This window comes from Squalius cephalus (genome assembly GCF_949319135.1).
Source record: "Squalius cephalus genome assembly, chromosome: 19".
Classification (NCBI taxonomy): domain Eukaryota; kingdom Metazoa; phylum Chordata; class Actinopteri; order Cypriniformes; family Leuciscidae; genus Squalius; species Squalius cephalus.
Window position 1 is genome coordinate 35,076,708 of NC_137140.1, and position 12,083 is coordinate 35,088,790.

The following is a 12,083-nucleotide window of genomic DNA, read 5'->3' on the forward strand; positions in this document are numbered from 1 at the left end:
GCCAATGGAAACGTTCAAGAAGATGCAAAAAAGAGCTCAATTTGGTACTCGATGTGTGAGAAGTTTTGTGTGCTCACATATCCGAATAATGAATTGATTTCTCTTTCACGTCTTCTTGCTTGAACTGACAATTTCACGCAAAATTATGTCAACGTGCCTGTCTAAACGAGTATCCTAGTAAACATAGTTTTGCCTTAAAGGAATATTATTTTTCTTCCTAGTATGGAAGTCAGTGGGGTCCATCAACTGTTTGGTTACCGACATTCTTCAAAATATCTTCCTTTGTGTTCAGCAGATTCAGATTGTTTTATTTAGCGCCATGTCAGCATTCGAAGCTATTTTCATGGCAAAAATTTAATAACAAAAATACAAATATCATATAAATACAATAAAAACCAAACAAACAAAGACTGCAAGTCATATTATACAAGATTTTTTAAATTAACATATGGTAAATTCAAAACCTTTTCAGGCATAATCTTACTAAAGTCCTTAAGCGATGTAACTTCATAAAAGAGCATTCTACTTGTATTAAGTCCAGGACAGTCTAATAAAATATGTTTAACAATCTTACAAAACATGCATAAAGTTGGGGCTTCATGTTTAAGCAAAAAAGCATGGATCAAACTTGTATGACCCATACGACTGTGTTCAGCAGAAGAAAGAAATTCATACAGGTTTAAAACAAGAGGAAGGCGAGTAAATGATGACAGAATTTTCATTTTTTTAACTGAACTATTCCTTTAAGGGAGCGTAAACAGTTAAGAAAGACAAGGCATGTGTATCAGTATCAGTGTATTGGATCCATGCATTATTTCTTAAAGTGACAGCAGCCCAATATTCCTGCCGCTGTCTGTGTTCTTAATGTTAATCAAACTATAAAATTGGGGTCGTACTTCAGTTAGTAAAATATGTAAATCCATATAAGCACTGAAAAATCACACCCCTGATAAACTATTCTCAATAAGTCAATAATTATAGTTTACAGAAAAAAAACCCAGTATTTTTCACGGAATTGATTTACAACAGCAAAACTAGTGCTGATCAAACAGATATTGAACTAGAGGACTCACATTGAGAACCCGATCGCCCGGACACACCGAACCATCCCTGGCTGCAGGACTGCCTGGAGAAACAGACGATACGAACATGCCACTCTCCAACCCAACGCCACAATCTGCAGGACAGAGACAGAGAGTCACTGTGAACATGAAGGTAGTTTATCTGCTTGACCAACTGAAAGGCTAAGACCCATGATATGACCTTTATGCCCTGCCAGTGTAAGATGAACAGAGGTGACCATCCTTCCTCCAAGAGACTTCCTCCTGCGCACCACCATGTTGATGACCCCGCCTCCACTGAACACCACCTTTATGACCTGCTTCCGGTCCTTATTGGCAAGATCCACATCATTTATCTTCAACAACCAGTCATTCACTCTGCGGGACGAATAAACGATGGTTAGAAGCGAACACGAATGTTTCACAGAAGACCAAGAACACAGAGTTCACCCACCTTAACCTGCCCTCCGCAATACTTCCTTTGTCCACCTTGCTCACGAATATCCCATAATCCCCGGGTAGATACGAGTCGCTCACCCCCTCGGCAATATCAAAACCAAAAGCACTCAAGTCCATGTCGTCCTATACGACAGATTAGAGATGGTGATGTGTTGAAACTCTTGGTTATTACTTATATTTCAGCTTTATGTCAATTAACAAAGATGTTTTTAATAGTTTTGGAGGATCGTCAAAGCTTCATACCGCACTCCTCTCAAACTCCACCGTCTCCGTTTCCCACTCCAGCGAGTCCGTATCGATAGCCGAGTCGTGAGAATTGTGGGCCATCAGTTGGCGAAACCGTGCCTCCTTCTCCAGTTGCTCCTCCATGCATTCCCTGAAACACATTTTAGAAATAGTTCACCTAAATTACAGTACCAGTCAAAAGTTTGGAAACATTACTATTTTTAATGTTTTTGAAAGAAGTCTCTTATGCTCATCAAGCCTGCAGTTAAAAAAAAAAAAAAAAAAAAAAAAAAAAAACAGTAATATTATGAAATATTATTACAATTTAAAATAATGGTTCTCTTTTTTAATATATTTTAAAATGTAATTTATTTTTGTGATGCAAAGCTGAATTTTCATCAGCAAGTACTCCAGTCTTTGGTGTCTTATGATCCTTCAGAAAGTGATATATACTTTAGAAATATACTTCTTATATAAAGTATATAAGAAATATACTTTAAAATGTATATAAAGTATATAAGAAATATACTTTAAAATGTAATTTATTTTTGTGATGCAAAGCTGAATTTTCATCAGCAAGTACTCCAGTCTTTGGTGTCTTATGATCCTTCAGAAATCATTCTAATATGCTGATTTATGATCAATGTTGGAAACAGTTGTGCTACTTAATATTTTTTTTATAACCTGAGATACTTTTTTCAGGATTATTTGATGAATAAAAAGTTAAAAAGAACTGTATTTATTTAGAATAGAAATCTTTTGTAACAATATACACTACCGTTCAAAAGTTTGAGAACAATAACTATTTTTTTTAAAGAAATTAGTACTTTAATTCAACAAGGATGCGTTAAATTGATAAAAGGTGATGGTAACGATTTATATTGTTAGAAATGTTTTTATTTTGAATAAATGCTGTTTTTATGAATAAATGCTGTTAACGTTTTACTCATCAATGAATCCTGAAAAAAGTATTCCAAAAAAATATATTAAACAGCACAACTGTGTCCATCATTGATAATAACTGAGTATCAAATCATCATATTAGAATGATTTCTGAAGGATCATAAGACACCAAAGACTGGAGTACTTGCTGATGAAAATTCAGCTTTGCATCACAAAAATAAATTACATTTTAAAATATATTAAAAAAGAGAACCATTATTTTAAATTGTAATAATATTTCATAATATTACTGTTTTTTTTTGTTTGTTTTTTTTTTTTTTTAACTGCAGGCTTGATGAGCATAAGAGACTTCTTTCAAAAACATTAAAAATAGTAACGTTTCCAAACTTTTGACTGGTACTGTACATCATCATTTACTCCAACCTGATAGCAGAGGGTCTGAGAATGATTCAAGATTCATTCTTTCATTCTATTCAAAAGAATAAGAGTCATTTGTTTGGGAATTAAACTACTTTGGTCGCACTTGTTGATTTCTTTTGCCGTGGTGCTGTAGATTCAATAGGAAACCGTGTCATTCACATGCAGAAGCTCGTGAATCATTAACAGAACATAAAAACTGTAGATTCCCTGATGTGATATTGTGTGTTTCTGAGACTCACTTGAGCTCCTTCAGTTCTCGCACTGCGTCGTTCTTTTGTTTCCGCAGGTCGTCGAGGTTTCTCAGAGCATCGGCGAGATCGCTAACAGCTCGGTCCCTCTCGCGTCGCAGGTTATCGCACAACGTCCTGATACACACACAGACAAACACAGCAATAATCAGCTTTAGCCAATGTTTTATGGAGCTAAAATAGTCTCAAATATAACATTTTCAAAACATGATTCACAAATGTGTAAAATAATTCACATTCACAAAATAAGATTTGCAAATGCAGAACCAAATTTACAGATTCACAAATGCAAATCACAATTAATAAATACAAACTTGTACAAATTGATTGTTGAAACTGTATTTGCAAATCGTCGTGTGTGTGTGTGTGTGTGTGTGTGTGTGTGTGTGTGTGTGTGTGTGTGTGTGTGTGTGTGTTTTAAGACTTTGTTCCCAAGTCCGGCAAATCACAATACACCTTGCTCAATGCCTTGCTCAATATGACAAATATATTAAAATATATGATTTTGACACCATTTTAGCTCCACACTGTTTACACACTGTCACATCTGTTTATAATTTCCTTGTTGGATTTGAAAATATGTAATTGGATGGGTTTTAACAATTATACAGGCATATTTTTCACACGCCACATATGACGTGACACTTGAACTGAATCACATCACATGTATAACAGAATCAAAGGTATAGGTTGTTTGCATATGACGTCACGTTACTGCGTTGCCATGGCGCGAAATGCAGATGGAGGGCAGGAAGTGATTTGCTACATTTAGGAAGCACTATAACAAACTCAAAATGCCTATGTTTTGCGTCGTTTATGGTTGCTCAAATTGATCAAACCGAGAAACCATGAGGAGTTTTTATCGTGTACCAAAAGTTGTAGTTCATAAGGGGGAAAAATGCAAGAAATTGACTGAGAAAAAAAAACGGCAGAAAAATGGCTTGCAAACCTACGTCTGCGGTCGGGACGAGCCGAATCGGAAAATGCCGTGTGTGCAGTGATCACTTCGTCAAAGTGAGTTAATACAACTTATGTGGCTATATTTGTGTACCAGTTTCCGAACTTCGTAAAGTCAAAGTAATTGTTTCTTCTTTTCTTTGAGTTTGTAAGTTACCCCCTGTAACTGAAGACAAACGCGTAACGTTAGCAAAGCTGCCTACAAAGTGTTTTGAGGGTGCAGCCTTCAGTGGTTTAGTGGTGTTTCGGCGGACCTTTGAGAGTGGTTAACCTAATAACGTAAAGTAAACAGCCGTAAAAGTAACGTCGAGAAGCGCCGCAGTGTTGAATGGTTGTTAGGGTTAACGTTACGGATTAATCCACAGGACAAAAAAGAAAGAATGACAGCCTCAATGACAGGCAAATCTTTCAATTCAGTTGAAAAATCACTCCTCTTCATAATGCAAGGATCACATCCAACATATGTTTAGATTTTTTGTCTATATCTTTCTCTTGTAATAGCGTCTAAAGTAGTACAGTACAGACTTTCCTCCATCTCGTCCATTCCGCTCTTCACTTCCTGCCCTCCATTTGAATGTCGCGTGTCATCACAATCACGTGACTGCAAACCACCTATAAAAGGGTTTTTGGTTGCATCTGCTCACCGTATGCTCTCTCTCTCTGCTACGATCTTGTCTCTCTCCTGAAAGGCCCAATCTCTCCTGCATTTCGCCACCTCTGCCTCCTGCACAGCCTCCTGGAGCTCCTCCGACACGGCCTCGCACTGTTTCCTCAGAACCTCCAGCTCCTTACTGACGCGCTCGATGTCCAGCGTTGCACTGTCCTGCTTCTGCAGTGAGAGAACCAGGATTTGAAATTAACACCCGCCAAATGCGGATAAAAATCAACTGTGACGGGTAACGCTGTCAAATCACCAGCCAATTTGCCATGTTACTTATGTTTACTCACTTTGCTGGGGAAGTTCGTGTAAGACAAATCTGCGCAGATTTAGCGCAAATACTCATGAGTCATGATTTATTAAATACAGCGTATTGAGCATAATCTGCTATATCTGGCTTACTTGAACACACACGTCACTACGCAACACATAACAACGCGCTTGTTCATTTGCATTAAAGCAATAGCGAAGATTAAAAAGCATTTGGTTAACAAAAAACATTGTTATTTCCCAACATCCTACATTGTATTGATGTTCTTTATACTGTATTGATCTGTTCAACACATTTTTGGTGATGAGGATGAAAGAGGAAGGGAGGAGATGCTGGATGACAGGATTTAGTTTGAATTAGAAATTAATATATGAAATCCAAATTTTATAATATACATTATTATTATTATAATATATAAATACACCTTTGTGACGTAGTTTATTTCCTTAATTTAGTTTATTTACGGTAATTAAAAACTTCAGTAGCCAAATTGGCCGGTGAGTGAAAAAGTTCATTTCAAACCCTGGAGAGAACCTCAATGAAATGATATAACTCTATAAGTCCAGAGGTGGTCTGAACACAGGACATGTACCTGTCTGGCCTGGTAATACTCTCTCAGGAGCTGGTCTCTTTGTATAATGGCCTCCGTCCGCTCTTTACGGGCCACGTCGCGCTCCTCTCGCACCATCTCGATGTCCTTACAGGCCTGGCTCAGCTCCTTCTGCGTCTCCACCTTGTCCTGCACCTCGTGACAGTACTTCTCCAGCAGCTCCGTCTTCTCCCGGATCGCCCGGTCCCGGTCCAGCAGAGCGGAGTTCAGTTCCTGCACACACAACAAAGGTCAAACCATCAGTAATAAATTCTGCATGACAGAAAGGCAATGTTGGGTCTTTAGAGGTTCTTTAGGGTTTAGGGTTCATTTTATTTCAATAATGGAAACACTTTTGATTGATGATTCAAATGCATCAGTGAGTCTTTTAAATTAATCTTCTGAATGAACAGTTTAGCTAAAATGAATCGGACTTTAATTATAGATCCAGTTGCCTTTGTCACTCTGCTGGCTAGGAGACACATATTGGTCAATTGGAAGTCCAAAATGTGCCCTTCACATTCTCCTTGGCTAAAGTATCAGATGTTCTTTATTTTATTAACTTAGAAAACATACGATTTTCCCTAAAGAAGTGTTCAAATAAGTTTTGGAAGTTGTGGAGTCCACTTTTTCAGTATATTAAAGAGTAATTTCTTAACAAGTCCTAATTAGGACAGTTGGGCCTGATGGGTAAGGAGTAAGATTTGCTTTCTGATGGTTGTATTACAAATGTCAAACAACTGACTTTTGATTCTGACTGTGGTTTGTTTGTTTAAGATGTTTTTGTTGTTTTTTCTGTTTTTGTTGTTTGTTTTTGTTTATTAATATCGATACACATCGTGCTTATCTATGCTTTTTGTCACTGTTTACACTCTTATTTGTGTTTATAATCAATAAAAAAACCTGGAAGAGACAAATGTGTAAATATTATCTACAAAAAAAAAGTAAATAAAGAAACAGAGCATGTTTGATTATTGCCTCGTCTCGCTCACACAATACACGATTACGCAAGTCAAACGGTTTGTGAACATTTCATATTTACTTTAAATGTTGTCTTTAGTAGTTGTGTGTGTTTGACCTGTCTCAGAGCCTCGATCTCGTCGCTGGCAACCCTCCTCTCGCCAGACGTGTTCTTGAGTTTGGCCTCGGCCGCCTCCAGGCCGGTCTGCAGCTTATCCACCTCCTTGATGACCTGATCTCTCTCGCTCATGATCAGCCTGTACTCGTTTAACACGGAGTCTCTCTCCTCCTTCAGCTTCTCGCCGTCTTTCACCGCCTTCAGCTGCAGGGTCTTATAGCGCGTGTTCTCCATCTGAAGACGGTCAGTTTCTCTCTGCAGCTCCTCGTTCTGAGCCGACATCTTATTCAGCTCCTGCTGGAGACTCTCAAACCTGAAAGAGATTAATATTTCACCATGTTCATCTTTCTTGAGTGTGTAATGTTGGTGTTTGAGCATGAGAAAGGTTTCGGGAGTTCTTCTCTATATCAGTGTTTCTGAACTCCTGAAACGCCTCCATTGTATCTTGAGTTTCTTCCGGGAACACGTCACAATATTCCTCATTATAATAATTCATACGCAGAATAAAGGGGCGGGGCCTGGTTGAGTTAGTTAGTAGTGTGTTAAACTGGTGGTTATGGTAAGGGGCGGGACATTTCCCAAACACACTCGAAGCGCTCGACCAATCACAACACACTGCTCCAACCGACCAATCAGAGCACAGTGTGCTTTTCAGAAGGAGGGGCTTCATAGAGACAGGAACTAAATAGAGCGTTACTGACAGACTGCGAAAAGAGCAGCAGTCAAATATGGTAAAAATGTATTTATTGAACATTTAAACATGAAAACCTATTCTAGTAGCCCAAAAACAATATCAAGAGCATAATAGGTCCCTTTTAAAACCTAGCAAGCCTAACAGAAACGGGAGCTCATAAGTGACTGGTTTGTGGCAGCAACTCTAGTGTGTTGTTGTTGTACCTCCTGACGGATCCGCTGTACTGATGCTGGAAGTGAAGCGCAGAGTCTCTCTGCTTCAACAGAACGTCCAGCTGTTTCTGCAGACGTCTGTTCTCCTCCTCCATCTGCTCCAGGCGGCTCAGATCAGCGTTGTGACTCGCCGTTTTCTCATTGTACCGTTTCCTCAGCGCATCGTACTCTTTCTTCGTCCCCTCCAGCTTGTTTAAGGCCGTGTCGTAAAGTTTATTCAGCAGGTCTGAGGAGCCGTTCTCCCTCATGACCTACAGCAAGAGAAAGAGAAACCACATTCAGCTCAGCACGATTGAGGAGAAATTGAACCCATAACCAAATCACTGACTTGACTCAATTTTGAGGATTAACTACAAATATATAAGAGGATTACTCTGTGGTGAGGAGTGAGAGATGACAAAATGCATCATTACACCAGCTGGTGGCGCCACAGAATCACATTATTCCAATGAAACTATTTAAATACAGTAGCAATTATTAATTATCTAATATATCAGTGGAATGTGATATTTATTCTAGTTATAGAACATGTTAGTCGCTGGAACACATAACAAATATTAACGAGATAATTTGCAGGTTATGTGGTGATAATTTAATATGATTTTTATTTAGCCATTAAGGAGCGTGTCAGACTAATTTAGTTATTCTTTATTGTCTCGCACCTTTGCAACATCACAACAGAAATGATTTAACAGCGTCTCTAATTTAAACTTAAGCAGCAAAAACTGTTTGCAAGTTCAATTTATTATAATTAGCTGATTAGTTAAATGAATCAATTTAAAACACTAATCAATTAAGAGATATGACTCAAATGTTCATAATAATAACAACTTTATTTATACAGCACATTTAAAGCCTCTTAGCACAAAGTGCTTCACAAAAGGCAAAAAGACAAGAGCATTACAAAATATAAAACCAAGAACATAATACATAAAGTCAATCAGTCTAATTTTAAGTCTCTTTTAAAAACGTATTTGTGTAAATGTGCTTTTACTACTTTGTGAAGTATTTCGATTCTTATGGTTTTTATTATTATTATTATTATTATTATTATTATTATATTATTATATTAATATATATATATATATATATATATATATATATAAATATGTAAAAATATAATAAAACAATCAAATATATAATATTTATATATATATTATAATACTATTTATATAATAATCAATACTTCACAAAGTAGTAAAAGCACATTTATACAAATACCTTTTAAAAAGAGACTTAAAAAACAGACAAAGAGATCTAATTGTAGATCTAATCTCCATTGGCAAGCCATTCTATAACATTGGTGCCATGTTCATGTAAGTCTCTGTATGCCATTATTTTAATTTAAATATATCACTTATTAGTACTATATTCCAGTTTTGTTATATAGATGCATATAAATGATTGAATATCCTGAGAGTTGTGTGTGCACGTGTGATGTGTACCTGTTGCTGCAGCAGGCGCATGTCCGCCGCCTCTCGCTGGTCGCTGTCGTGTATCCGGTGCAGTTCGTCACAGGTTTGCTGCAGCTGCGAGTGTTGCTGTAGGAGCTGCGAGTAGTTCTGCTTCACCGCCTCCATCTCGTCCCGCAGCTGGGTCTGTTCACCAACCACACGTCCGTGAAGAGTACTGAGAGACCGAGAGAGACGCACGCGTTACTGATCCACCTGGACATTAACTTCAACCGACGCATCAGTGAACAGAACAACAAAATGAATGTTAATGTTTATTTTATCGGCCAGTTAAATGCACCAGATCAAATGAAGACAATGGACTTTAAAACTTTCATGGCACAAGGTCTTGGGCTCGCTTCCCAGTAATAACACACTGTAAATAATGATTTTTCATGAAATATGTTTGGGCACACATGCAATATGGATAACTTCACTCTTTTATCCCTTCACTCCATTGTTAACATTTAAGGATGGCTTTAAGGTGTATATTTTCACTGTACCTGGTGCGGGGGGGTCTTTTTTTTCTTCCTTTGTTTATTTTATGTTTTATGTATAACATACTTTTTGTATACATTTTGTGAGACTTTGATCTGTTGTGATTGTATAAAAATAAAAATAATTTTTTAATTAAATAAAATTAAAATTAAAAGATTTTTCAAAGTTGCAAATAAAACTAAGATTATTGGTTCTCACTATTTCAGTTTTTCTACTTCAAAAATGTAATCTTTGTAATCATTTCTGAAATTTACAAGCATTTTCCTGAGTGAAAATGGTTTCAAAGTAAATCCTAAATCATATTCATATGTATACACTAACCGGCCGCCCTGTAAATGTTTGGCTTGCATTTGCACATGCACAAAAACACAATTCAATTCAACAAATCAGAAATGTAAGATAATATTAAAGGGAAAATGAATGAAACTAAATTATTGGGGTAATCTCAGATGAAAATCTCTAATCTGTGCTGTGTGTTTGCTTTAGCACCAGATGTTGCCTTGACTCACGGCAGCCAATCAAAGCCTTCCACATCACGCTAATGAGCACATCCTGCTGTCACACTGAGTTTTCAAATCAAATTTTTTATAATGTAATAATCAATTAAAATTAAAAACAAATAATTAAAAGCGATTAATTAAATTCAAATTATATATCGTTAGAAAAAAAAAATATTAGCTGATATATTGGTCGACCACAAGACATTTTTTAAAAAGTTTTAAAATTAATTAAAGAAAAAAGTATACATCAGAGCTGCACGATTAACCATTAAAAGATCGCAATCTCGATACAAACACCTACGCAATATCATTCCTAAATGACAACGCCTCACCTGTCTATTAAATAATGATCGTATCATTACATCGTTACACCAGAAGGTGGCGACAAGTGACTTAAATTTATTAGTCATGGAATCATTCAAGAAATTCGTTCAAAATCGCTGATTCATCCAGAAATGAAACAAGTAAGTATTTATGAGTGAGTCATTGAATCATTCATTCAACCCATTTTTTTAAGTAATTAATTCAGATCAATTAAACATTTTAAAAAGACTGCAGCAATAAACATTTAGTCAGAAATTCTTTTGTTTAGTTCAGAATCGTGGGAGAATCTCTTTTTGAAAAAATTAAAAATAAAATTGTGATTCTGAATTTAACCAGAATCGTGCAGTTCAAGTATATATGGTTAGAACTAAATTACCCTCATAAAAGGTATAAAATAAAATAAAAGCCCTTGAAAATCAACTCCATGGGGCAAATGTATGTGTGTAGATCTCACTGGTAGTAATCGGCGTCTCTCACGGCCTCTTCACATCTCTTCAGGGTTTTGGTGTGCTGGTTCTGGAGAGACTGTAGATCTGACATGGCCTTCATGCACTGGAGCTTCAGACGCTCGTAATCGTGACCCGGCTTCACGCTCGGTCTACAGACACACAGACACATGCGGTCAACACTGTGCGAAATCATTTGGGTAATCATTCATTAGTTATCATATACAGTGCTATGCATAAGTTTAGACACCCATGCTAAAGTTGACTTAAAATAGGAATAAAAAAATCATCTTTTGGAAATTGATCTTAATGCCTTAATTAAAAAAAATAGGAAAAATCCAACCTTTAAGGACACCAATTTTCTTTGTGAATGAATAATGTATCGTAAATAAATAAATGTATACTATGCATCCTGATAAAGTTCCCTTGGCCTTTGGAATTAAAATAGCCCCACATCATCACATAGCCTTCACCATACCTAGAGATTGGCATGGAGTACTTTCCATAAGATCATCTCTCAATGCAAATCAAACCAGCTATTAGGCTAACTGAAATAAAACCATGCCAATCTCTAGGTATGGTGAAGGCTATGTGATGATGTGGGGCTATTTTAATTCCAAAGGCCAAGGGAACTTTATCAGGATGCATAGTATCCTGGATCCATGAAGTAACTGGCCTTTAAAAATAAAAATCTGCCTGCCTCTATGGGAATTTAACATAGGGGTGTCCAAACTTATGCACCCTGTATTTTAAGGAAGAACATTTATTTATTTACGATACATTATTCATTCACAAAGAAAATTGGTGTCCTTAAAGGTTGGATTTTTCCTAATTTTTTTAATTAAGGCATTAAGTTCAATTTCCAAAAGATGATTTTTTATTCCTCTTTTTAGTCAACTTTAGCATGGGTGTCTAAACTTATGCATAGCACTGTACAGATCTGATTGGGATGATTCAGTGAGATCACACACACGTCGTGCACAGAAAACCTCAGTGTGTGTTTTTTCAACGTCTATCAGCATTCAGGTGAAGAAACACACACACACACACAAAAAAAAAGAGTTAAAAGCCTTATTTATGAAATAGTAA

At 36.7% G+C, this 12,083-nt stretch overlaps 1 protein-coding gene across 2 annotated transcripts in view; it reads right to left on the reverse strand.

The window, feature by feature from the left end:
* The window catches only part of dlg5b.1 (discs, large homolog 5b, tandem duplicate 1), a 46,782-nt gene that overhangs the window by 23,024 nt on the left and 11,675 nt on the right, over window positions 1–12,083 (reverse strand). For both annotated transcript variants that reach the window (XM_079851156.1, XM_079851157.1), the window contains exons 4-14: window positions 11,003–11,146; window positions 9,221–9,404; window positions 7,767–8,026; window positions 6,870–7,182; window positions 5,795–6,025; window positions 4,918–5,102; window positions 3,308–3,433; window positions 1,764–1,896; window positions 1,516–1,643; window positions 1,264–1,439; window positions 1,074–1,177 (exon numbers count right to left, since the gene is read on the reverse strand). In XM_079851156.1, coding sequence (XP_079707282.1) covers window positions 1,074–1,177; window positions 1,264–1,439; window positions 1,516–1,643; window positions 1,764–1,896; window positions 3,308–3,433; window positions 4,918–5,102; window positions 5,795–6,025; window positions 6,870–7,182; window positions 7,767–8,026; window positions 9,221–9,404; window positions 11,003–11,146 — 1,984 coding nt within the window. The remainder of the gene's footprint in view (window positions 1–1,073; window positions 1,178–1,263; window positions 1,440–1,515; window positions 1,644–1,763; window positions 1,897–3,307; window positions 3,434–4,917; window positions 5,103–5,794; window positions 6,026–6,869; window positions 7,183–7,766; window positions 8,027–9,220; window positions 9,405–11,002; window positions 11,147–12,083) is intronic.